Here is a 27,816-nt window from a genome sequence, read left to right on the forward strand (position 1 = left end):
AGCCCTGGGATGGAGAAACAGCGGCCCCATCTGAGGGATCGTCTAAAGGAAAAAACCCAGCCTAACTCTTCTTTTTCTCAATATTTTATTTTTATTTATTTATGTTGCTGCTCTGGCTCTTAGTTGCAGCACACGGGATCTTTAGCTGTGGCTGGGCACTCTTAGCTGCCGCATGAGGTCTAGTTCCCTGACCAGGGATCCAAGGCCCCTCGCACTGGGAGCTCAGAGTCTCAGCCACTGGACCACCAGGGAAGTACCAGCCTGGCTCTTCTTTTTTAATTTTTTACTTGTATCCGAGTATAGCTGATTAACAATGTTGTGATCGTTTCAGGTGGACAGCAAAGGGACTCAGCCACTCATCTACATTCTCCTCAAACTCAGCCTGACTCTTCTTAATGAGTCTGTTATTGTTACTCCAGACTTTCTAAATAAAGTCTTGAAATTGTCAAGTTTCTGATTCTAAGAATGAATGATCTTCATAGAAAATATTCCATTTTTCTTTAAAAAAAAATCTATCTCCACATAATGTATGACTCCATTTATGTGAAATGTTCAGAATAGGGAAATCCACAGACAGAAAATAGGTTAGTAGTTTCCAGCAGCCTAGGGGGAGATGGGAATGGCAAATGAATCCTTAATGGAGATTTCTTTTGGGGGGGGATGAAATGTTCTGAAATTAGATAATGATGACGATTGTACAACATAGTAAATGTATAAAGACCATTTACACTGTACATTTTTAAATTATTAAAATGGTGGCTTTTAAGGTTTGTGAATTTTACCTCAATCTAAAAAAAAAACAATCCTCCTCTCTCTTACCTTGAAGGCATCTATCTGAAACAGGCTATTCTACCTGCTCGTGAGGGCTGGGCTGAGGGGACACAGAAGGGCTTTGGAAGAGACAAGAACTCATGCTGCTGAGTGCCCCAGGCGGAAGCCTGCTGAGCCTTTTCTCTGGCCTTTGGGCCTGAGGGGTGGATGAGAGGAACAGGAGGGGCCAAACATGTCTGGCTTTTCCATTAAGCACCAGGACAGGAATGATTCTGTGCTTAGTAAACGATTTAAAGTGTTCAGCCAGACACAGAACTTATATTTGGGTTGGATATGAAAGATCACCGATTCAACCCCAACTGTGCAAGACCCTTCAGTGAGAAGCCTGTGGCTCCACCAGACCGCTCAGCATTCACAGTGTCCTACCTGGACTGACCCTTTGAGCCTCTGGAAACATACCCCAGGCCCCCTGAGTCCTCTGAAGCTGAGCACTGTCTGTTTCCTTTCTGCAGGTCCAGCCCCCATGGCCCAGTTCAGAGCAGGAAGGGAAGAGGGGAGCAGCGGGGGTCATGGACACAAGCAAGGTCTGGGGACAGATTTGGAGGAAGGGAACAATGGCTTCCCAGGTGGCTCAGTGGTAAAGAATCCGCCTGCCAATGCAGGAGACTCGGGTTCCATCCCTGGATCAGGAAGATACCCTGGAGAAGGAAATGGCAATCCACTCCAGTATTCTTGCCTAAGAAATCCCATGGACAGAGGAGCCTGGCAGGCTACAATCCATGGAGTCACAGAGTCAGACACAACTGACTGAGCACGTATGCATGCAACAACAGAGAAAGGAGTAAAGAAAATCAAGGAGAAAGAAACATCCAACGGAGGATTGGTAGACAAGACAAAGATTCAGGCCCCCTGAGTCCCCTCAGAGGTCCTGATAAATCTCCCCCAGCGGGAGAGGATGAGCCCCACCCACTCCACCACCTGCTGAAAATCATTGTTGAGGGAAAAGCACGTGGACTTTGAGATGACACAGATCACCATAGAACACTTATTTTATCAGAGACCCTAGGGCAGCAGTTCTTAAGTTTTTGGTCACACAATGTCACTCTTAAAAATTAAGGACCCTAAGGAGCTTAAGTAAAACTAAGGTAACTTGTATCTATCGACTTTTACTGTATTTGAGGTTAAAACTGAGGCACTTTAAAATATTTATTTGGAAATTAATTTTACATTAACAAAAATAAGCCCAGTATATGTTAACATAAGTGACATATTTTTATGAAAAATAACTATAACTTCCAAAACAAAGGAAAAAGGAAAGTGACACTGTTTACTTTTTGCAAAACTCTTTAATGCCTAGATGGATTATCATATTTTTGTCTACATTCAGTCCATTGAGATGTCTTGTTTTAGTTGACATCTATGAAGAAAATCCAACCAGACATATAGATGGAAAAGGAGTTGCATTTTAATAAGTTTTCAGATAACTGTGGATATTCTTCTCTCATACTACACCAAAACTTGACAAGTAGTATTTCTTAAACTTAAAGGTTAGCTGCAGAGTGAAATTTGAAAGCAGAGTGATAAACATTTCATACCGTTACATTAAAATCTATTGTCCTATCTTGCATTTTGAATAACTCTTTTACCCATGCAGGACTCTGTAACATCTTGCGTTGGTCATTTGGGAAGTAATCTCATCAGAAAAGTCATTAAATACTGGGAAACGCAAGACAGAAGTGTTCTAAAATTCCAATGCTTGTTTGAAAGCTCAACTTTTATGATGGGCAACAATGATAAATGTCAGTTTAAAGTAGCAGGCTCGTTCACTCATTTTCAAGAAAATATCTATCAAATGCCCAAGTCTGAATAATCATAGCTTGTCAGTCATTCTTTGAAGTAAAAACAATATTCCATTTTTAAAATTTTAAAACAAAAGGCTAGTTCAACATGCCACCTGAGCAGTCACACAAGTGCTTTTTCTTGCAACAATCGTCATTTCCCCAGGTCCAGCAGAAGTGCTCTGGGCATACTTCCCATCTCAACACAGAAAACATTATAAAAACAGGTACTCCAGGATCAAGATTAATAAAATCAATGATTGCACAGCTTTATCAGGGACATTTTTCAATAAAACTAGCTTTTCTTTTTCAAACTGTAAGTACTGGGTTTTTTTTTCCCCTTCAAATTACATGTTGTTGTTCAGTCACTTAGTCGTGTCCGACTCTTTGAGACCCCATGGTCTGCAGTACACCAGGCTTCCCTGTTACCAACTCCTGGAGCTTGCTCAAATTCATGTGAGCCAGTGATGCCATCCAACCATCTCACCCTCTGTCGTCCCCTTCTCTTCCTGCCTTCAATCTTTCCCAGCATCAGGGTCTTTTCAGAGGAGTCAGTTCTTTACATCAGATGGCCAAAGTATTGGAGTTTCAGCTTTAGCATCAGTCTTTCCAACAAATATTCAGGATTGATTTCCTTTAGGATTGACTGGTTGGATCTCCTTGCAGTCCAAGGGACTCTCAAGAGTCTTCTCCAACATCACAGTTCAAAAGCATCAATTCTTCAACATTCAGCCTTTTTTACGGTTCAACTCTCACAGCCATACATGATTACTGGGAAAACCATAGGTTTGACTAGATGGACCTTTAGTGAAAAATACAACTAGTACAACTTTTGTGCCAAAGCCCTGTTAGTATTAAGGCACCATCAGTTTCACTTCCATTGCTGTTGCACCAGTGTTAAAATTTCTACACAGTGAAAAGTGCAAACAGCATCTTAATGTTATTGTGGAAATACGTTTAACCTTGCTGACCTGCTCAAAGTTCTGGGGATTCCCCCACGGGTCCATGTACCACAGTTGAAGAACCTCTCAGGAAATTCACTGAACATCTGTTTCCTCACCTGTAAGGTTGCCATGCCCTTCTCCAGGGGGATCTTCCTGACCCAGGGATCGAATCCACGTCTCTTACATCTCCTGCATTGGCAGGCAGGTTCTTTACGACTAGCACCACGCACTTAGCATAAGGTCATAATAATATCTCTTTACAGGGTTGTCATGAAAATTAAACAAGATAGGATGAGAGAGGTGCCTGGCACACAGCATGCTCATTAAGTGTGAGTTCGCGTCCCCTCCCTTCCCCTCTGAGCCTCAGTCTGTTGCATGTAGTGAACTCCTACTGATCCTTCAATGCCCAGCTCAGTTGTTTCTGCTCTGATATGCCTTCCCTGACTCCCCCAGACAGAGATGGTTGCAATCTGTGAAAACATATATCGAACAGCAGGACAACGCTGCACTTCTATGTCTGTCTCCCAACTAGAGTGTGAGCTTCAGAGGGCAGACTCCATGCCTTACTCATGGTAGGAACCCTAGAATACAGCAAGTGAGAGTTGCTCAGTTGCGCCTGATTCTTTGCGACCCCATGGACTATACAGTCTGTGGAATTCTCCAGGCCAGGATACTGGAGTGGGTAGCCATTCCCTTCTCCAGGGATCTTCACAACCCAGGAATTGAACCCGGATCTCCCACACTGCAGTCGGATTATTATAGCAAGGAGCCCAGTAATTGAGCGTGAAATGAATGGGTCCTTTTGTTTCTCAAGTTGAGTGCAAGTTCACTTCCTCACTAGAGGGCAGAGCCACACTTCTCAGGGAACGTCAGAGACTACATTCACAGTCTGGCTATATGTCAACAGACAGAGGGGCTAAAGGAGGCACAATGGAGGGGGAGATGTCCTTAGGGGGCCCGGTGATCTTATGAAAGGTGTCCCAGGCCTGCTCTGACTGAATCGCTCTGAATCCCCTTGTGGGCCATGTTGGTGTGGCTCCAGCTGGGGTTAAACTCATGGCTTTGGAGTCGTTCAAACAGCAGGCACTACTAAGTGACCTAAAGAAAAACTTGTCACCTCTCAAAAGTCTTAGCTCCCTTGGCAGTAAAATGATAATAAAAAAAGAATCTCTACTTCACTGGTTTTGAGGGGATATGAGATGCTATCTAAGTGTTTACTTCCCCTCCCCTATCAACTTTCCATGGCCTACAGGAGTAACATGGAAAATTCCATCTGCAGCCTCTCTTGAATTATCCACTTGGAAACATAACCTAGTGTTTCTGGCTAGTAGCAAATAAGCAGTATCCATGTGCCAAGCCCTGTGCAAAATGTCTTTTAGACATTTTCTACTTTCTGCCTTCCCTGCAGATGAGAACAAAGGCCCTCAATATGATTACACTAAGTCCCAGCGAGAAGGGCCGACTCTGGGACCATCTGGATGATGGGAAGGGAGGGGCCACCGATAGGCTCTACAGCCCCAAAGAAGAGACAGAAAGAAACGAAACTTTAACCCGGCACGACCACATGACTCACAGACACAGAGGAAAAGGAAAGCAGGCTGCTAATTAGGAAATAGTTTCTTCCTCATCATGGATTTAGACCTTTCCTGTCCTTGATCATCAGTTTTGGCCTTGAGAGATGTGGCTTTATGTGTATAAATAAACAGACTCAATAGTTAAAGATAGATAAGCACTCACAGCTCCTGCCAGGGGTGTGGAGAGGGGATTGCCGAATTGGGGGCAGGCAGGCATCCGTGAGAATCATGCTGGAACCCTGGGGTGTCCCTCCAGACTGAATGACTCAGTGAAGAGGAGTGAGCCTGCCATGGGAGGACTCTTCTGTGCCCCATGGAAATTCTTCACTTGTTTTCCCCTGCCCACCCACCCCACCTCAACCCTACATTCCTACCAGAGTCACCCATGGCTGTAGGGTAATGTTTTTCAAACTGCTCAATGGGACCCATTAGCAGCCCATGGCATCAACTGAGTGAGTTGACCAATATGTCTTTTTAATGACAGGCTAGACCCACTCCAGTGTTCTTGCCTGGAGAATCCCAGGGAAGGGGGAGCCTGGTGGGCTGCCATCTCTGGGGTCACACAAAGTCGGACACGACTGAAGAGACTTAGCAGCAGCAGCAGCAGACTAGAGAAGAAAATGTCAGAGCACATCTTTCATGTGAAAGTACTATTACTCAAAACTTTTGGTTATATTTTCACATATATACTTATGTGTGTAGTCTATCTTGATGTAAAATACATTTCTTATTGTAGATAACAGCCCCAAAGTTTAAAAATGATCACTTAAAGGAAGATTGTCAGAGGAGAACTGGAGGACAAAGAAATCTTGGCCCTTGAATGTTGAGAGGTAAGGTATGTAACAGAAAAAGATATAGTACATTGTCCTAGCCCCCTATGGAGCCAATTCTGATTAAGACCATGGGCTGTGGGAAGGGATTTGGGAAGGAGGCTTAGAGACACGGAGCAAAGTGAAGTTAAGAGGACAGCCCATCCTGCCCAGCCAGCGCCTGGGGCCACCCGGCTGAGCAATCTCCACAGGGGAGAGGAGCCTCACACATCTGACACCTGAGCATCAGACACAGCCATGGCCTCACACGAGGAACCACATTCCACCTGGTGAGGTCTAGCTGTCAGCAGCCAGTTGCTGTCCCTGCTGCCATCTGGGCCTCATGGCTCGTTCACCTTTTCAAGCCCATCTTGTGGGAGCAGGGCTTCCCAGATGGCTCAGTTGGTAAAGAATTTTCCTGCAGTGCAGGAGATGAGGGTTTGATCCCTGGGTCTGGAAGATCCCCTGGAGGAGGAAATGGCTACCCGCTCCAGTATTCTTGCCTGGGAAATCCCATGGATAGAGGAGCCTGGTGGGCTACAGTGCATAGGGCCGCAAAGAATCAGACATGATCAAGCTACTGAACACAGAGCACTTGTGGGGACAGCCCCTTTCAATGGTCTAGGACACTTGTGAACCGCCCCCACTGCCAAGGCCTGAACACATATGGATGGGAGTTACTAGTGGAAGGGAGCACCCCAATCTCTGGCAGAACAAGGGGGCAGTCTCCCCATAGCAGTGATGGGACAGACTCCTCCCCCTACACAATGATAAGGTTGAGGTACATTTCTGAAGCAGACAAAATGCTTGTCTTTGTAACACTCATTCAGTGGAATCTTCAGAGCTGGTGGGATCACAGAGAAGATAAATGCCAAAGCAAGGGTCTTCACTGAGGGTGCACATCACAGTCTGTAACCTGTTCCCATGTTTCTAACATCTGTCCAAAGAGGACTTACACAAAGGCCGAGGAATACTGGTCCATTTCCCATCGTATCTCAAAGGCACCAAGGCCCAGATGTCCACTGACAGATGAACAGATAAATAGAATGTGAGCTGTACACACAATGGAATATTGCTCAACCTTAAAAAGGAAGGAAATTCTGACACAGGCTGCCACATGGATGAACCCTGGAGACATCATGCTAGGTGAAATAGCATCTCCAGGTGGGAGACGGTGAGGACACAGCAGCAGGCCTGGGGTCTGCTGACCAGCCACTGGGTGGGGAAGGGGGCTGGGGCAAGAGGAGAGCCCATCTCAGATTCTGACATGGATGCACTCAGGGTGGCTGGAGGGGCCGTTCACCTAGAGATGGAGCAGGCGGAAGAGGAGATGGGACGTCTGGGACTCACAGAGAGGGAGATACGGGCTGTTTCTGCCCACGAGTCAGGTAGCAGATCCACTACGGAGAGGCAGGGCACCTTTAGATCTTGCAGGCAGCCTCAATGCAGCCTCTCATTTGCTCCACAAATATATTTGTAAATGTCTGGGGGAAGCAGGGCCTGCTCTGGGTGTTGCCCTGCTGCTAGCAGACTTTCTTCAGTTGCAGCAAGTGAGGGCCACTCTTTGCTGCGGGGCCCGGGCTTGTCATTGCAGTCATTCCTCTTGTTGCAGAGCACGGGCTCTAGGCACTCGGGCTCGCTAGTTGGGGCGCACACGCTTGGTTGCTCTGTGGCATGTGGACCAGGGATCAAACCCTTGTCTCCTTTATTAACAGGCAGATTCTTGTCTACTATACCACCAGGGAAATCCAGTCCACAAATATTTATTGAGGACTTGCTCTGTCCTGGGCACTCTCTTGACACCTCATTAGAATACCCATTAGATAAGCAAAGTAATAAGAATTCAAAGTTACCAGCAGAAACCGAAACATGGTGGAAATTGAATGACTTTTGCTGAAAGAAGGTCTGCTTTACTTCTCAGCACAGATATCCCCTAACAAAAAGGGTCGGCAGACTCAGATAACTCTGATACTTGCCCGCCACCTGTTCCCTAACTCCAGCCTGCACACCCTGAGACTGGGCAGCAGTCACTCTCCGCCTTCCCTACGAGAGCCCTACTCCTCTCATCTCAAGAACTCCCATCCCAATCTCCACCTTTCTAAATCTTAACTGAAAATATACTTTCCAGGAAACAAGTAGCCAGGAAAGAGTGGTGGCAAGTGGGTACACGGGCTATGATGGAATGCTGTCTGAGAAGAGACGTCTTTAAACTCAAAAGGCCAAATAGAACTTTGAAAGACAGTTCTATTTGAAACTATCAAAGATATCTGAAGATATTTGAAACACCGATGACAAAAATCTTAATGTCCTTAATATGTAAAGAGTACTCATAAACTAATTAAGAAAAAGACAAACATCTCTTCCCTCCCAAACTGGGCAAATTAAAAAGCCGTAGGGACTTCCCTAGTAGTCCAGTGGTTAATAATCCACCTGTCAATGCAGGGGACAAGGGTTTAATCCCTGGTCCAGGAAAATCCTACATGCTGCAGAGTAACTAAGTCTGCATGCCACAACTACTGAGGCCAAGCTCTAGTGACCACGAGCTGCAACTGTTTAAGCCCATGCGTCACTGAGCCTGCGCTCTGCGACAAAAGAAGACACTGCAATGAGAAGCCACGGCAACTAGAGGGTGGCCCCTGCTTCCCACAACTAGAGAAAGTCCACACGCAGCAATGAAGCCCCAGCACAGTCAAAAATAAATAAATAAATAAAAAATTTTTAATTAAAAAAAGCAATTCGTTAAGAAATAAATACAAATAGGCAATAATATTGAAACATCACAAATACTACTTGAACCTAAGAAATTGTTAAAAATTTGATTATGCTTTGATCATAAAAATATGATTATGCTTTGTGTTAGCAGAATTATAAGAAAATAAGCCCCTAAAGTCAGCTAATGGGAAGATAAAGTTGATAAAGATCATCAGGAGAGCAATTTGGGAAACACAGCAAAGTCTTATATATGTCTATAACTTCTGACACAGCAACACCACTTCCAGTACTTACCTAAAGGAAATTACTAAATATCTGGGCAAAGATTTAGTTGCCAGGATACTTCTTGCAGAGACACTATAACTTAAGCATTGGATATAAATATTAAAAATTGATACAACTTAAACATTCCTCAACAGGGGGTTGATTAACTGAATTATGGTCCACCCATACAATAATAAAAATGAAAAGTGTGTAGAATATTTACTGACATACAAAAATCTCCCTGGCTTATTACTGAGTGAAAATGTAAATAAGCAAACATTTGAAAAAGATATCTGAATAAAATTATTTTTAAAAAAAAAAGAAAGAAAAAGATATCTGGATGGGATTACCTCTAGAGAGGAAGGCAAGCAGTCTGGGGACTTCTGGTGGACGGGTGGGATGAGTAAGGTTCAATTCCTTGACCTGGGCAATGTACATGAGTATTCCCTTCATAATTTATCCATTAAAGTGGGGTTCCTCAACCTTGGCCCTCGATACTTCCTTGTTATGGGTATTGTGGGGCCATCTTGAGCACTCGAGGATGTTGAGCAGCATCCCTGGCCTCCCCGCATGGTAGATCCCAATAGCACCTCATCTCTTACTCAGTGGTGACAACCCAACATGTCTCCAGACATTGCCAAATGCCCCTGAGGAACAAACCGCCCCCAACTGAGAACCACTGCATCAAAGTGTACATGTGTATTTTATGCACTTTCTTAGGTGTTAAATTTCACACTAACATTGCTTTTTTAAAAAAGAGGAAAAAGAATCTTGGTGGAAATATGTCAAATTGTTAACAAGTTAATTTGAAGCATCAGAATGGCGGGGGCAGGGGCTACTTTTTACTGTTGCCTCATGAAAGTGAAAGTGTTAGTCACTTAGTCGTGCCCGACTCTTTGTGACCCCATGGACTGCAGCCCACTAGGCTCCTCTGTCCATGGGATTCTCCGGGTAAAAATAATGGAGTGGGTTGGCATTCCCTTCTCCAAGGGCTCTTCCTGACCCAGGGATTGAACACGGTTCTTCTGCATTCCAGGCAGATTCTTTACTGTCTGAGCCACCAGGGAAGCCCCATTCCTTTATGTAATATAGCCTTTTTTTTAACACTGACTACATACTAAGTTCATCTAAAGAAAATGAGCTATTGTCAATGTTTTAAAGTTACTTTTACTATTCAAAAATCCAGATTCAGAGAGTCCAGTGGCCCTGCATCCCACGTTCCCTATACAGGTAAGTCATGTGGGTCCACCTACAGATGGATCGAAAAGATTCCCCAGAAGATAGAAGAGAGGGGAGGGAGAAGGGAGAAGGAGTAACTGGTAAGACAGAGGGAGGAAGAGAGGACCTGATGGGAGGAAGCAGAAGGAAGGCGCAGACATGATTCGGGTTCTGGCTGGTGAGCCTGGGGGAAGCAGGGTAGAAAGTTACCAAGTGGGGGCACAGGAGAGCCGACCCTCAAGGAAATTAGATGTCTGAGCTCTAAGGGAACAGGGATCTGGTTTCGTTCTTGGATGTATCCCCAGACCCCCAAGCATCACCCAACATGTAGTAGATACCCAATAAATATTTGTTCAGTAACAAAATGAGTGAATAAAAGGATATAAATCATGACTGTAGAGGGTGGAAAATAGAGAGGGCAGAAGAAAGATACAGATCATTAAATGCTATAGGAAATGAAGCTGTTCATTCTCGAAGCTGGTCAGGGAACTATCTCTACCACAGCTCAGGCACTTGTAGTAGTCAGTCATGCTAACCAATTAATTAATACAAGAACAAAGGGATGGTAGGTATTCATTAAAAGCCTCTATCCTAAAGCCCCGAGAGAGGGAACCCAAAAAAGCACCCTCAGAGTCCAACCTCCCAGATCTCATAGTCTATTTTGGGAAGCAGGTCCTGAAATTACATCCGAGCCTGAAATGCCAGGAACAACTGTGAGACAGTGGGCCTGACCAGGCGCCTGCACCTCGGACTCCGGATGGGAGCCCAGCACACGGTGTGGTGGCCTCTCTGCAAGCAGGCCCGTCCCCTCTGTGCTGTGACAGGCTCCAGCAAGGCTTCTCACCCCACAATTACGCTTCCTGAACATTTGGAGATTTTTTAGAAATACCTGTATCTGGGCCCCTCCTCCCAGAAACTCAGCTTCAAGAGAGGAGGAACAAGGAGTCTGGCTGTGGTCTTTTAAAAAGCTCCGCCACACAATTCTGATGTGCAGCCAGGGCTAAGTACCCCAGGCTAGAGGATCTGTAAATTCTGGGTCTGATTCCAACAGCCTCTTTCCCTAAGCATCCGCTCAGCCCCAAACTCCAGCATGAATATCCCCATAGGGTGGGGGAAGTCACATTAATTTCACCTTTCACCACATCTCACATCAATTTCTCTCGAGATGTGGTTCCAAAATGACCTGCCTCAGGTGTGGAAGTGCTAATTCTTAGGTCACTTCCATCTGCTGCATCAGAACTTCTACGGAGGGGACCCAGGAATCTGTCTGTCAAGCACACTCTCCAGAAGACTCTGAGGCACAGTAAAACATAAGGACCACTTCCCCCAGATTGTTGCGACCCCCAGGCACTTCTGGAAGATGGTGAGAAACTGGGCCAGAATGGGGCACACACTAGAGAATACACCCGGTTTGCTAGCACTGGGAATCCTGGTGAAGTCGCTACCCGCAAGGAGCTGTGTGATCTTAACTATGGAGCAGAGTACTGAGCACAGGTCAGCTGGGGTGTGTGCACCAGAGTGCACACAAGGTGTGCAGAGGGCAACAAGGCGCTGAGCATCCAGAGAGGAGAGGCTAATGACAGTCAAGGGACTCCTGGGTGCCTTCCCGGAGAAGGTGGCATTGTAGCTGGGCTTTGAAAGATGAACAGACTTTGAACAGTTGGAGATGGTACATCCCGCTATATTTCAGTTTTGCTAGGAGCTCACCAGTGAGAATAAATAGTAAGGCATTGTAAAGGGTGGGGAATGCAGAGCTGGGGAGAGGGCAACAGGTGCACGTGCTCAGTTGGGCAGGTTCAACTGCAGAGAGGGACCTCAATAGATTTGGACTCAAGGGCACTGCCCACTCAAGTCCTCCCTGCCATGAGTGGGACACAGCATTTAATTAACTTCCCCAGGTTTCCATGTCCTTGCCTGCAGAACAGGGGGATTAGTAGCTATCACACAATTGTTGGAGAACCAGGGAAAGAGAGTGGTGAAAAGATGCAGAAGAGATCCAAATCATCTAGTAGACTCAAGGCTGATAAAGGGCCCTGGGCTCAGGGTCCTTGGGAAGTCTTTCCCAGCCAGTTGGCCCTATAATTTCACACAAGAATGGCTTAGTCAGAATCTGAGCCTAAGGGACAGCTAGGGACCTGTCTTGACACTGCATTGCATTGTAGGCACCCAGGAATAGCACCAATTAATGGAAGTAGAAAGGTTTTCTAAACTGTTTCAACTTACACTTTTCAAAAAAAGGAATAAAATGAAAACCGTCCCATAACAAAGAATAAAAGCTACAGTTAGCTCTCACTTTGCCAAACTGTGTCTTTCATCTATGGTTATCAATATTTTGGGGTGCTGGGGGAGCAGATGGATATCGTGGGTCAGAACTAAAGAGCCGCCATGGTGTCCCCACCTTTTCCAAGCCTCCTGAAAACACCAGCCATTTATCCCTCTACTTTTGACCACCTTTTGTGCTGCGCAAATTTTTAATTCCACAGAACCACAGGATATTTGTACTTCCACAAAGCCACAGGATATGTTAAGAGGAAAACCCTCTCCCCTTTCCTTAATTATCTTTCTTTGCAGAACTGGGGTCCTGACTCACAGCCATTGTTCCTTCTCTTAATTTTGACAGGTCCTTCCTCTTCCCTTTCCCCTCCCGAGACACCTCCTCCCACGGGAATGTCCGCCTTTAAGTGAGGATTAAGGGTGTCTGGTGAGAAGGGGGCGGGTGTGAGTCCTTAGGGGTGTTTTCCCCAAACTGTAGACTCTCTCTTGACTAATTACCCACAGACGGCATTTAGGATCTTGGCATTTTAAAAGACTTCCTAAAACACTCAAAATTCCTTGTATCAAGGCCATATCCGCCCTATTCTATCCCTTTTCCTCCCAACTGAGACGAATTCAAGGCGGCCAGTGTTGAAGAAAGACGGACGAATGAATGAATGAAACCAAGACACAACTCTCACGGTCTCCACGCCCAATTTTTAAGCAATCCTATTCTCTCTCTGCATTCATCCTCCAGCCCACCCTCATCACTGCCTGCTAAGGCTCGCACGGTATCACCCGAGTATCGGTCTTAGAAGTGCAACTATCGACATATTACGGCGCTTTCGGTTTCCAAAATTTCTGAGCACCATGGCATTTTTCTTGCTCGACTGCATCCTCCTTGCCCCCTCTGAAGAAGACAGGTCCGAGATTTCTCTGAGATTTCTGTCCTTGCTGACAGGGGAGGAAACTTTGGCCTGGTGAGTGCGCTAGCTGGGGTGGCCGACCCAGCGGTGCGCGCGCTGGCGGGTGGCGCGGGCGAGCGGGCGCGGCGGCCAAGGGGCTCTCACCTCGGAAAGTCAGGCTGGCGACCGGGTCGCTGCGCCGGTCCTTCTTCAGACTGGGGAGGTTGCTGGCCCTCACCAGCTGGCAGCTCAGCATGGTTCGGCCGGCCCCCGCCGAGCAAGCGCCCGGCTCCGCAGCAGCCGCGCCAAAGAGGAGCGAGCTGTCGCCTCCGCTGCGCCTCCGCGGACAAGTCCCGACGCCTGGGAGAGGCCGCGGAGAGGACACCGGACACCCTCTGGGTGGACCCTCCCCTCCGGCCCCGATGCGGATCCGCCCTGCCGGCGGGGGGCGGGACAGGCCAAAGCTCAGACGGGCGCTGGCGGGGGCCCTGGTCCCCTCCGCCGGTCCCCGCCCCCGCCAGGAATGGAAGCGCCGTTGACGCCGGGCGCACCGCTCGGCTGAGCAGCAGGAAAGCGGCAGTCAGTACCACCCGGCTCCCGGAGCGGCGAGCGCGCCTGGGCCCGGAGCGCACCAGGGCCGACTTCTTGTCCGCGGCTCTCCTGCCGCTGCGCAAAGGGTGGCGCGCCAAGGAACTGGGTGTGGAGGCGCGAGGTGGGGGAAACCCGGCTGCAGGGACCACAGTGTGTCCGCGGAAAACTGCACGCGCTGGGAGCACTAAAGAAGGAGAAGGCCGAACGGCACCTCCCGCCCCCACGCGCCGCTGGCCTTGGCCCACCCTCGGTGCTCCCGGAGACCCGAGAGACCCCGACGCTCGAACTCTCGGGAAGGGCCTCTGAGCCTTCTCAGATCAGTGATCTGGGGTCACTCATCTCCGGAGGCGGAGGTCTGTGTCCTGTTCTCTTGGAGCTGCTCTGCAACATCCCGAAAGCAATCTCTAGGTCCCCTGCCACCACCCGCCCCCCACCCCCCACCCCGTGGGCGGAACTGCTTTTTAGTGTGAGCCTCGAGCGGTGACAGCCTTTAGCATGCGTTCCCGTGTTAAGTCTGATTCCTTTCCAGCTGACGATCACAGGTGGCGGGCTTCCCACCTCTAGACCTGCACCGAGTGCCCGACGGGCGCTGCCCTTCCTCCCACCTCCCAGGTGCTCACTAGCTTCCTCACTCGGCCTCCATTCCGTGACCAGTTATCCCCATTCCGCTGCACAAAACCCCAACTCTCTTCCCCTTGTCTTGTTTTGAGGCTCCAGCATTTTCAGGTGACTGTCACCTGGTGAAATCCAGCTTCACCTCCTCCACCTCTGTCCCTTAAGCGCTAACTGGTGTTGGAGAATAACACAGCTACCCTGCCAGCCTCACCTGCTATGTCCCACCCCAGACTCAGGGGGATCCTGACTGCCAATAAGCAGTGACCCTACATCACCGCAGTCTCTTCAGCCACACTCTCTCCTAGACAACTACTTCATACTTTTCGCTCCCCAAATTTACAGCACCCCATCACCACCCTCACTCTCAGGTTGCTTACTGTATGCAAAGGAGAGAACGCCCCAGGCTCCCAGGCTCCTAAACCCCACCAGCTTCTGTGCCCAAACCTTTTGCTCTCCTGCTGTTAATAAACGAATCGTTTGTACTGCAAAGCCCGGCTGGGAGCTTGGGCACTAGATCCGATCCCCCTCACCCACTCAAAGACAAGTCTAAGGCTGTCCTCTCCCCAGTTAAAGGCCATCCCTCCTCCAGTTGGCTTCTGCCCTCTTCCTCCTGATTTTTCCACTCTCCCTGAGTGACCCCACTCACTCTCATAATGCGATGGCCACTTACTTCCTCTCCAACATCCAAAGTTCCTCTCTCTCAGCAGAACCCAACTATTTGGGTACTACTTCCAGCCCTAGCTCCAGATCCTGACCTAACTAAGCCCATCACCTGGCAATAGCTCTTGGTTCAGCGATGGGCATATATGTCCCAAGTTGTTCTCCCGGAGGGATAACTTGTTCTTCGTGACTGGGCAAGCCCAACTCCCTGTCCCACTTTGTGAGAATAAGGAAGCGTGTAGATCCAATTGTTAGCCAGCTCCAAGATGTAGCAGACACCAAGGGCGGCAGACCAGAGAAAAATAAAATGGAGTCTGCCTGTGTCCGGGATGTCTGGAGCTGTCCACTCTATGTGCCCAGAGCCCACCAGGTCTCTGGATCATACTGGGGCCTGATACTAACGGGGCTTCCTCCCCAGAGGACTTGTATTGGGAATGAAGATCACTTTAAGACTGTTTATTATTAAAGTCATTTTGAGATAGGATTTCACTTACAGCCTAAATCATCCTTGCTGACTTTGGTACGGTCTATGTGCCCACAGCATCCATGTGCCTCCACACAGGAGCCAGGTGATCTTAAATATAATCAGTCACACACACACACACACACACACAAACACACACTCTTTGTAAAATCCCTCCAAGGCCTCCCATGCTCTTGGAATAAAGCCCAACTCCCTTTCCCCTGCATACAAGGTAAGAGCACTCAGCCCCTCACTCTCTGAGCTCCAGTGACTTCCAGTTTCTGGAGTATTTTGAGCTCCCTCCAAACTCAGAGCTCTCCTGCCTTCCCGTTCTTTTAAAGGGCCACCCCCACTCATCCTTCAGGCCTCATCGCTTCCATGAGAAGCCTCTGACCTGATCTAGGTTGGCTCTTCTGGCAAACCACTGCACAACAGCACTTTTCCTTCTTAGCTTTCATCCCAATTATAAGCAATACCTATTTGTTTAATTGCTGGTTTGATGTCTAGCTAGATGGTGAAGTTGGTCACTGAGGGGAGAGACCAAGTTTGTCTCAGGCAGCCAGGTGTTCCCAGTGCAAGCAAGGGCTGGCCTGGGGTTGGTGTGGTGGACATTGTACTTGGCTGTGTCCCTTCCACCCTAGGATTTGGTTAGGCAGGCAGGTCTCAAAGAGGATACTACTGCCCTCTATGGGGAATTTTGGATATGATGACTAGGGATTTTTTTTTACCATCACAATGATTCCTGGCTTTGCTGTTTTCCCCAGCATGCCACACCGTGCCCCCCAGACCTGCTCTAATTAGGTCAGAGACAGCATAGGAAATGTGTGGAACTTTTACAAACACTTGGCGTATTTCCAAGGAACAGGGTCTTCACACAGTTGCTCTGTACACCAGAAAAACAGCAGCTGGTGGCATGAGCCCTGGAACTTCCTGAGGCTTCTCTTCCCATCCCAATTTCCAACTTCACTTCTCACTGATTGGATGGTTGACTGATCCCTTGGAGACATCATCCTGGAGCCAAATCCTCAAGGGGGCTTCCTCCCAAGGGGACTTGCATCAGGAATGTAGCTCTTGTGGACAGTGTGCTGAGATCTCCACTTGTCGCCCTCAAAGTTGTTCTCCCCTCCTTCCACAGAAATGTTCCAAGGACTCCGACCTGGACACATGGTCACCCACATAGATAAACTACATTTCCCAGAATTCGCTCACAGCTGGATGTGGCCAGCAATCCAAGTGATAACCTATACAATCAGTTCAGTTCACTCAGTTCTGTCCAACTCTTTGCGACCCCATGAATTGCAGCACGCCAGGCCTCCCTGTCCATCACCAACTCCTGGAGTTCACTCAGACTCACGTCCATCGAGTCAGTGATGCCATCCAGCCATCTCATCCTCTGTCGTCCCCTTCTCCTCCTGCCCCCAATCCCTCCCAGCATCAGAGTCTTTTCCAATGAGTCAACTCTTCGCATGAGGTGGCCAAAGTACTGGAGTTTCAGCTTTAGCATCATTCCTTCCAAAGAAATCCCAGGGCTGATTTCCTTCAGAATGGACTGGTTGGATCTCCTAGCAGTGCAAGGAACTCTCAAGAGTCTTCTCCAACACCAAAGTGTTATTGTCTCAGTTGTGTTCCACTCTTTGCAAGCCCATGGACTGGGTTACTCTTTGCAAACCCTGCCAGGTTCCTCTGTCCATGGAATTCTCTAGGCAAGAATACTGGAGTGGGTTGCTATTCCCTTCTCCAGGTATCTTCCTGACCCAGGGATCTTACTGGGTCTTCTGCATTGCAAGTCGATTTTTTTTTTTTTTTTAAAGAGAAACATTGTGTTTAATGGTAGAAGTTAGCACACTCCAGCACTGAGCATGGCCTGGAGTCAAAGCAGCAGCGGTGGGTAGGTGACCTCCATGGAGCCTCATGTGGTGAAGAGGATGAGGAGGGTGGCCATAAACAGAAAAGCCCCTCAGACAGGACAAAGCCCAGAATGGTGCTGGAAAAGAGCTGCTGCTTCAGAGATGGGTTTCTTGCATAGCCAAGGACCAAGCTGCCAAACACTGTTCCAATGCCGGCCCCTGAACCAGCCATACCAACTGTGGCAGCCCCAGTGCCAGTAAACTTGGCCACTGTGTCAATGTGCCAGGAGACAACACTGGTCTGGAATTTCCATCAAGCCACCCGGAGTGAGACACTGCTGTAGGAAGGCTGTTCAGATGGGCTCTTTGGCCTACTCAGGAAGGAGGCAGACATAGGCCTGATCAGACCCCTGGTACAAGAGCACATCAGAGAGGCAGGACTGAGCAGTGCTCCGGAGGCCTACATTTTTTTCAGTCTATTCCCACTGTCCTGCTGCCCCTGCTCAGACCACAGTACTCACCCAGCTAAGATGACTGACTCACGTCCCGGCTTTAGCTTTAAGCACAGGCAGATTCTTTACCCTGCATTGCAGGCAGATTCTTTACCATCTGAGCCACCAGGGAAGGGAAGCCTCAATGAAGAGGAAGGCTAATGCTGTCCTGCCGGCTGCAGTGGAAACATATCCCAAATCATCATATGCAAAATACCCACTGGGGGCAGTACTATCCTCTTTGAGAACCACTGGTTTAGCCTCATCACGGTATGGAAGGGACACTGGAGAGCCAAGCACAATGTCCACCACATCAACCATGTTGTCAAAGGGACCACAAGTTATAGCAGAGAAACAGGACAGAAGGATCCGGAGGCCTGGGCAGCCCAGTGGGTCAGTATTTTACCAGTCAGGGCTGCCTATGCAGCAAACATTACGAGAGTGACCATCATGCATGCCCCCCACCCTCAGTTAAGGTTCTCTAACCAACAGCCAAATCTGCACCCTACCTAAGGGCCCAGGTAAGGGCAGCTCCTCAGCACCCTAGACAACTCCAGCCCCACTGCAAAGGCGACAGGGCAGGCTTAGGAGTCACCATCGGGGAGCAAGTGGGTAAAGGTGTTCTTGACCTACAGTGGCTTGAAGCACGATTTTGGTTCTCAGTCAGAGACTGAAGTCAGGCTACAGTAATTAATGAGAGCTCTGAGTCCTGGCTGCTAGACCACTGGCCACTGAGACGACCTTGGCCCATATGGCTTTGTGGAAAATGAATTTCCACAAAGAAACAAAGTAGGGAAACAGTGTTTACAAGGAGGGAAAAGAGGACATGTGGACAGACACACAGGCAGGCTGAGCGAGAGAGCCGCACCCTCATGGTAGTTTAAATTGCTTTTATGGGGCATTTCTTCTGGGTTTCCTGTGGCCAGTCATCTTGCTTTGCCTTGTTCTGATCCGTACTTGGTTTATCTCAGGGTCCTCCCATGTGTGTGTGCATCTCTTAGCCAAGATGGATTTTAGCCAAGAGGCCTATGGGTAGGTTGACATCACTTACTATGGGGTGGAGGCCCCTCCCTGTTTGACCTCCAAGGAGCTTTTCTGCACATGTGTAACTGGGAAGGTGTCCTTGATTTTAAGAATAAGGAATATGTGGTCTTTGATCTCTTACCTGGTCATGCTTTGCTTCTCCTCCCTCCTGCTGTTTTGGGGTATCTGTCGACAGCAGACAAAATCTAGCTGTTCAGCCTGGCGCCTGTCTATCTCCTGCCTGAAGGGGACCTGTTTTGAAGCTGAGTTTGCATAGCAAGCCCAGTTTTTACTTAAAATTTCATGTTAACCACAATGACATTTCAGAGCTAACAGAGGTAAGAGGGGAGGGGACTAAAGCTCACCCCTGCCATCCCAGTGGTGTAGCCACAGATAGGTGCTGCCTGATCATCTCAAGTGAGGGGCCTGGCTGCCTGTTCCCTGAAGAGACACAGACCTAGGTCTCCAGGATTAAACACAGTGGAAGCCATCAGATGCTGCCACTGGTGTCTCCTGGGACACACCCAGCACAGAGACCTGTTGTCTTTGATCAACACAACATTTTATGACAAAATTGTACTTTAAACATTATGAGATCTGGATTTATAGCATCTGTTGAAAAATCAGAACACCTGGCCTGTGAGCCCTAATTTTCTGCCCAACATTGATTACCTAGCACCTCTGGCCGGAAGTGTGCATCTCAGCTCGCCCTACACCAGCACTCACCCAGATATGCATGTGCTCCTCCCTCTGGCCTTAGTTATACCACCTGCCACGCTCCCCTGGGGATGTGGGCTTATGACCCTCTTCTGTCCCCTATTTGGGGTCCTTCCTCCCTGCCAGTCAAGAGGAGTTACTTCAAGGAGAGCCTCTTTTTGTTCTTGGAGTTGGTCCACTGGTCTCCTCTAGCTCAGCTCTCTTAATATCTGGTCCTTGTTTTTCCCCAAAGCCTCACATGGGTTATCCAGGAAGCAAATAAACCTTGCCCTCTGCTTCCAGTTACACCAACCTTGAGATGAACACTCTGCATGTGAGCTTCCAGGATTCCTCAGGGCACATTTGTCCAAGTCCAAAGACTCACAGGAGTATGAACAGTCCAATGCATCCTTCTGCTCCACCTCCACATTCATTTAAGAAATTGTGTCCCGTGGATATCCCAATACAACCAGCTGGGATTAGAGGGGCACCCACACATGTCTGCCAGGGGTGTCAGGCAACAATGATTCTGGTTACGGCCATGACCACATGACCAACTGCCTGGAAGAATAGCCCATCGCAGGAACAATTAGATGGCCCTGGGCGTCCATTGCAGTCCTTGCCTTTCTAGCCATGTGTCCCAGGGCATGAGATCTGACCTTTTGGAGTCTATTTCCACTTCTGTAAAATCAAGAGAATATTACTTCACAGAGCTCTTGGGATGGTTAAAGCAACACCAGGGCTTCCAGCCCAGAGCCTGCCTGGCTCACAGGAGATGCACAACTGTTAACATTTCAGCCTAATGAACCCATCTGAGGAGAGACCAGTATGCAGGAAGAAAAGAAAGAGAGAGATTTTGGCCTGGAGAGAGAGATTGAGAAGGTTTGTGGGCCCAGGGAGTCACAGGAGCGATGCTCGTTCCAAGAAAGATCCAGTCCAATGGGGAGGGCCAGCCAGCCTGATGGCCACAGCCAGCCATTAGGTAAGTAGACAAATGCCTTGGCCTCAGAAAGGACTGCCCTGGGGAGTGCTCCCAGAGGAGACAGGGCCAGAGTCCCCTGGGGCTGAAGGGATGACCACTCACTGCTCAGCACAGTGTGCCCAGTCTGATTGGACAGTAAATGAACCAACAGAGCTGGTGATAGGACTGACCAGGCCAAAAAGATTGTGAAAGACTTTTTGGATGTGTGCAATGATTTCTTAGTACATGTACAATACATGTTAACCATGATAATAATTAGAATGTTGTTAGTCACTCAGTCGTGTCCAACTCTTTGTGACCCCATGGACTGTAGCCCACCAGGCTCCTCTGTCCATGGGATTTCCCAGGCAAGAATACTGGAGTGGGTTTCCACTTCCTTCTCCAGGGGATCTTCCCGATCCAGGGATAGAGCCTGGGTCTTCTGCATTTTAAGACAGATTCTTTACTGTCTGAGCTAAATATATATAATCATATATTATAATAGTGAAATAGTTAATGTGTATTTATGTGCTGGGCATTATTCAAAGTGTTTTATATGGATTAACACATAAACTCTTCAGAACCATCCCTCCAAAACAGGTACTATTATTATCAACATTTCATAGGTGGGGAAACCGAGCACAGAGTGGTTAAGTAACTTGCCCAAAGACACACACACCGCTGGAAAGTGGCGGAGCTGGAATTCCACACCCAAGGTCCTAGGTAGTTTGGGTCTACAGCCAGAACTCTAGGCTACCATCCTTCTTCCGCTCTTGTTCAGTGCTCTTATCCCACTGGAATGTGACTGAGGCTTCACTCCTGAGTGCCACCCCACCCCCCAATGGATCGGCTAAGCTGGGGGCCTAAGGTTACAGTGCTCCCTTTTCAGAGGCCCCCAAGTGCCTGCCACCCCCACTGCAGGCTGCCCACCTCGGTGCCATGGGATGCATGACCCTAGCCTCAGCTTATCAGACCCTTAAGAGCCACCACAGGCCTAACAGAAGGCTTGAAATGGCCTAGCACAAGAGTTCTGCCCAGAGGGAGCACCCTGGACCAAGCGGTGACTGGTCCTGCAAGATGCAGAAGGGCAGAGACCCCTCTGAGATAAGAAAGCCTCCTTCAGACTAGAGAATGAGATCGAGGATGTCAGAGTCCGAGGGAGAAAGAGCCAGTGGCAGCAGGGACAAAAAGTGTGAGGCAAGACAAGGTGTGAGGAGCCACGTGCAGATGGAGATGGGGCTCCAGGGTGTGAGCCAGAGCTGGGTTCATTCCTGTCTCTCCACCCTTTACTGCTAGTCTTTTGTAAATCAGAGCCAAGGCCAGAGGGAAGTGGTAGGGCAGTTAAAGACAACAGGGTTCCAGAGCCAGAGCATGTGAGCCTGAATCCTGACTCCACGAGTGACTAGCGTGACTTAACTTCTTCGTGCTGTAGAGTGTGGGTGATAATGGTTACTACCATATATGGCTGCTAGAAGGATTAAGGATCTACATATAAGGGCCTGGTACAAATTGAGCAACTTGAACATGATAGAGCTCATAGTAAGTGACCTCTATTTAGAACAGAGCTTACACCTAGGAAGCACAATATCATTTAAGTACATCTCATAGGATTGTTGTGGGTTTTAAAGAGACAGCGTATGAAAATAGTACATTATGCTTAATGAATGACTATTCTCTCTCACTGTGATGAATACACATGTTCAGAATTGGAATCCCCATCTCTGGGTCATTTGTCATACACTGCACTCCCTGCAGCCTGGCACACCCCCCACTTTGACTCAGCCCAGCCCGGGTACCCCACGCACAGCCCTCCCTAGCTCTGGCTGGGGTCCAGGGTGCCTCGTGTGTGGGCAGTGCATGGTATGCTTTTCAAAGCACTTTCTTATTCATGAGCACAGACGTTGAGAACAACAGAGGGCATGATGATGGGGGTGGTGTGGTGGATGCTTTGGCCGCTGTGTAACCTTGGCCAGGCCCCTGCCTTTCTCTGGGCCTATCTGCTCTGCTCATCTGTCAAAGGGGATAATATCCCTGCCCAATGGCCTCACAAAGCTACTGTGAACAGGAAGTGAACTTAGGCATGCATGGAGACACTTGTTAAATTACAGGATATTCCAAACAGGTAGCCAAAGGTGGGGGGGGCGGGAAGTCCATGGTTTCCAAACCTAACAGGTCTGAGAAGGCCAGTTCCCAGCCAGTTGGTGAGGGGAGGCTTCCCAGAAGGGCATTCTGCTCTGAGTAGTGTGTCCCTGAGACCAGAGCCTTCTGTGTAATCATTTAGCAACCTGTCCCTGGCCGGGAGGAGGAGGCGGAGCTAGCCTGATGCTGCGGGGAGGCCGAATTTGGACATAAGTTAAGAGCTTGGCCAACACACAGGAAGTGGACTGTGGCCAGGGCTGGGGGAGGGAGGGCCTGAGCTCCCCATGACTGCCTGGCAGTGATTGTGATGGCTGGGAGTTGGGGCATCCAGACAGCCCCCTCTGAAGGCTGGGGGCACTCCCAGTCAGCACAGGCAACATATTTCCTTTACCGCCAGGGAAGGGGGAGCCCTCTCAGAGGAGCTGGCTGCAGACAAAGGGGAGGACTGCAGACTGACAGCAGACAAATGGTGGGGGGACTCATTTGGGGGGAGGATAAAAGATGAGCGATTGCTCCACAGACAGCCCTGAGGCAGAAGTAGGAAATTATGAAAGGAGAGGAACCATGCCAGAGGGACTTCCGGTGGGTAAAGCACTTCCAGGGTTAGAAAGTGCTTCCCCATTCATTAACCATTCTTCATTCTTTCCTTTCTCTTACTAGGGTTCTGAGCTTGGTCTGGGTGGGGGCATTGTGAAGTCTGGGGAAAGTGTGTGTGTGTATTGGGGGGAGGTGTTGGGAGGTGGGAGTGTGGTCAGAGAAGGTGAATGAAAATCTGGTTCAAGCTGAGGGTCATCAGAGGAGACAAGGCCCCTGAAAACAGAGGCAGGAGCACCAAAGTGGCCCTTCTTGCATTTCATTTGTACTAGACAGCTCCAGAAGGTGCCATCCACAGGGTGGGCTCAGCCCTGGGACAGGGATGAAGGGCTGGGTGGGGCGGATGAGCTGAGGGAGATGGATGCTCAAAGCCCAGGGTGCTTGTTTCCCTCTGGCAGCAGCGTATCCTCCTTCCCCTCAGCCAGGGGGTTATTTACAGAGTGGACGGGGCTCCCAGGAGGTCTGCAGCTCCAAGCCCAGGGCCCTCAGCTAGGCTGCACATCTGGGCCTTTCAGATGAACCACTGTCCTGGCCTGCACAGAGCTGAGGTTGTAGAAGTGTGGAGGCACCCCCCACCCCCACCCCGCCACCCCATTCACGCCCTCATTCTCCCCCTGGAAACACCTTGATAAAGCGCATTTCCGAAGGCAACTGTAGGAAACTGGTCAGAACAGTTCAAAGCAAGGTGTCAGGAAAAGAGCACAGCCAGAGTGTCACCTCCCCCTACCCCTCACCCTGGAGCACATTGCTTTCCAGCCAAGGGCCCATTCAGCAGCTCCTCCTCGAGAAACCTGAAATCTCACCCCCAGGAATATGTGTGTGCTTGTGTGTGTGTGTGTGTGTGTGTGCACGCAAGCACACTGCTGTGGACACATGCCTGCATTCTGTGAGTTTCTACTCCTTGGAACTTGCAAGTGTCACCTGCATTTCATGTGTGCATGTGTCTGGGAGCCTATGGGCACGGGGGTGTCTGGGAACAGGGAACCAAAAGCTCATGAAACTAAAACGAGTCCATTGGATGGCCAGGGATTTCCGGAGGCCTGGGATGTAGCTAGATCTTGAAGGAGAAAGGGAGTGACAGGTATAGAGGCTGAAAGCAAACCCACAGAGTGGGTGGGGCAGCGGGCCCACACAAGTTCTCTGGTCCTTGTCCTCCAGTAAGGCTCCAAACACACAGGCCCATAGACCCCAGCTCTGGCTTCGCCCACAGAAAGTCCCAGAGAAGAAGCCTGAGCCCAGCCCTCACCTCCTGGAGAAGTCCATTCATCACCATGAAAGACCTTCCTGTGGATGGTCTCAGTCTGATGGGGGAGCAGGCTCCTCCACCTGATGATGGGGATGCCACCCCCAAAATGCTGAATTTCCGCATCCTGTGCCAGAAAGCAAGAGTAGGACCCCTGGACCGATGGGCGGTGCCTCTGTTCCCAGTGTGCGCCTGCCTGCCGGCCCAGCCTGTGATAGAGAGTAAAGGGCGAGGGCAGCCGCCAGGCCCCGGCCAAGGCAAGAGAGTTGGATTATAAATAGCCCTGGGACCAGTCTTCCGGGGAGAGGCGGGGAGCCCTGCAACACAACGCTTTGCAGCACACAATGCAAAAAGGTCTCTTTTAAGAGATCCAGCGAGTGCGAGGATAGATGCTGGTCTTGCCCCCCAGGCCCCTCCTAGCCCCAGCCGGGGCTCAGCTTCCGGGCCGCTGACCACCTCTCCCTCTTGCCTCCATTTCTCCGAGTCGCCTCTCTCCGAGTGAGTGTTTTTGGAACACTCAAAGTCAATCTGGCCGAAGAGTCTTATCTCTCACATTCCGGTGTTCGAGGTGGAGAGCCGCGGCGTCCCCTCTCCAACTCCCACCCCATCTTTCCGGGAAGGATCGCGGGCCCCTCCTACCTGCAAACACCACGGAGCAGTAGGCATCGCTGATGTCGGTGTCAGGGGTGTGGACATTCTCCGCGTAGAGGATGAAGACCCTCAGCATGACTGATGGGAGTCAGGATCCCGTGCACCCAGGGCGCGGAGAGGGCTGGGGAAGGTTGGGGATTGCCGAGGCGCAGCTCGTGGGTCCCCTCACTGCAGAGGGCTGGTGGAGGGAGACTGGCTCGGATAACTGACTCCCAGCTCAAAGCAACGGCTCTTGAAGGAGAAAAAACAGGCCAGTCTCGGGCTGCTCCACTGGCCTCCACTCGGTCAGCGCCCCGGGCTACGCTTAGCCCGCTTGTCAGCGGGCGCTGCGAGAACAGGGGCTTCTGCTCATCTTCCACCCGCGCCGCCCTGCGCGAGCTTGGCTAAGCTGTAATTCAATGCTCCGGCCGCAGACTCTCCCAATGACACGGCATTTTGCACCTGGCGGTGGAACAGCGGACTGGGCGGCGGCCGCGCCGGCTGAGGGCTGCACCGGGGTTGCGGGCGCCCAGCGCAGTCCAGATCTCGCTCCAGGACGGGAGAAAGACCTGGTCCCTCCCCTGACCTTCCACTTCGGGCAGTGCGCGACGCCAATCCGGTGGCCTCCCACCGCGGGGATTCCAGCACTCTCCCTCGCCGCCAGCCAGACCGCCCCGGGGACGCTCTGGGGAGCAGGCGCAGGGCCGGCGCTTTCCAGACAGAGTTGAGGAATTTCATTGAGAGGCAGCGCTGGCTGCCTTAAAAACTTTGTACCCTTCTTCTCTGGTTGTAAAAACAACACATACTACTTTAATCAAAAAGCATAAAAGAAAGAAATCGCTGAGTCTGAAAAAAATACAATATTAACATTTGGTTATTTACCAACTGAGACTTTTTCCTGTGAATTGCATGTATATATGAAAGCTAGTGAAGGTGATGGAATTCCAGTTGAGCTATTTCAAATCCTGAAAGATGATGCCGTAAAAGTGCTACACTCAATATGCCAGAACATTTGGAAAACTCAGCAGTGGCCACAGGACTGGAAAAGGTCAGTTTTCATTCCAATCCCAAAGAAAGGCAATGCCAAAGAATGCTCAAACTACCACACAATTGCACTCATCTCACACGCTAGTAAAGTAATGCTCAAAATTCTCCAAGCCAGGCTTCAGCAATATGTGAACCGTGAATTTCCAGTTGTTCAAGCTGGTTTTAGAAAAGGCAGAGGAACCAGAGATCAAATTGCCAACATCCGCTGGATCATCAAAAAAGCAAGAGAGTTCCAGAAAAACATCTATTTCTGCTTTATTGACTATGCCAAAGCCTTTGACTGTGTGGATCACAATAAACTGTGGACAATTCTGAAAGAGATGGGAATACCAGACCACCTGACCTGCTTCTTGAGAAATCTGTATGCAGGTCAGGAAGCAACAGTTAGAACTGGACATAGAACAACAGACCGGTTCCAAATAGGAAAAGGAGTACGTCAAGGCTGTATATTGTCACCCTGCTTATTTAACTTCTATGCAGAGTACATCATGAGAAATGCTGGGCTGGAAGAAGCACAAGCTGGAATCAAGATTGCCTGGAGAAATATCAATAACCTCAGATATGCAGATGACACCACCCTTATAGCAGAAAGTGAAGAGGAACTAAAAAGCCTCTTGATGAAAGTGAAAGAGGAGAGTGAAAAAGTTGGCTTAAAACTCAACATTCAGAAAACGAAGATCATGGCATCTGGTCCCATCACTTCATGGGAAATAGATGGGGAAACAGTGGAAACAGTGTCAGACTTTATTTTTGGGGCCCCAAAATCACTGCAGATGGTGACTGCAGCCATGAAATTAAAAGACGCTTACTCCTTGGAAGCAAAGTTATGACCAACCTAGATAGCATATTCAAAAGCAGAGATGTTACTTTGCCAACAAAGGTCCGTCTAGTCAAGGCTACAGTTTTTCCTGTGGTCATGTATGGATGTGAGAGTTGGACTGTGAAGAAAGCTGAGTGCCGAAGAACTGATGCTTTGAACTGTGGTGTTGAAGAAGACTCTTGAGAGTCCCTTGGACTGCAAGGAGATCCAACCAGTCCATTCTAAAGGAGATCAGCCCTGGGATTTCTTTGGAAGGAATGATGCTAAAGCTGAAACTCCAGTACTTTGGCCACCTCATGCGAAGAGTTGACTCATTGGAAAAGACTGTGATGCTGGGTGGGATTGGGGGCAGGAGGAGAAGGGGACGACAGAGGATGAGATGGCTGGATGGCATCACTGACTCGATGGACGTGAGTCTGAGTGAACTCCAGGAGTTGGTGATGGACAGGGAGGCCTGGCCTGCTGCGACTCATGGGGTCGCAAAGAGTCGGACACGACTGAGCGACTGAACTGAACTGAACTGATGCATGTTGTTATGGTCTTTATTGTATGAGTGACATCAAAGTGTCTGTGAAGTGCTGTGTCCTGCTTTTTCAAGTAATATTTCCTTGCATTATTAAATATTCTTTATAAAGTTTTTTTTTCAATAGCTACTTAATTTTCTATCATATGAATATATTAAACTCTCAAGGCTTTCTCCTATTGCTG

General features: G+C 49.2%; 1 protein-coding gene and 1 pseudogene across 22 annotated transcripts in view; both read right to left on the minus strand.

Moving 5' to 3' along the window:
• The window catches only part of DYSF (dysferlin), a 222,990-nt gene extending 197,152 nt beyond the window's left edge, over positions 1-25,838 (minus strand). For 5 of the 22 annotated variants that reach the window (XM_045162226.1, XM_045162222.1, XM_045162224.1 and 2 more), the window contains exon 1: positions 25,251-25,836. In XM_045162226.1, coding sequence (XP_045018161.1) covers positions 25,251-25,338 — 88 coding nt within the window. In that variant the 5' untranslated portion in view covers positions 25,339-25,836. Of the gene's footprint in view, positions 1-13,453; positions 13,760-25,250 lie in introns of those variants that run through there. The other 17 variants (XM_045162221.1, XM_045162216.1, XM_045162218.1 and 14 more) reach the window with 8 other exon arrangements.
• Positions 17,327-17,930, minus strand: LOC102410872 (annotated as a pseudogene).
• Positions 25,839-27,816: the final 1,978 nt, after the last annotated feature.

The sequence above is a fragment of the Bubalus bubalis genome, chromosome 12 (genome assembly GCF_019923935.1).
Source record: "Bubalus bubalis isolate 160015118507 breed Murrah chromosome 12, NDDB_SH_1, whole genome shotgun sequence".
NCBI lineage: Eukaryota > Metazoa > Chordata > Mammalia > Artiodactyla > Bovidae > Bubalus > Bubalus bubalis.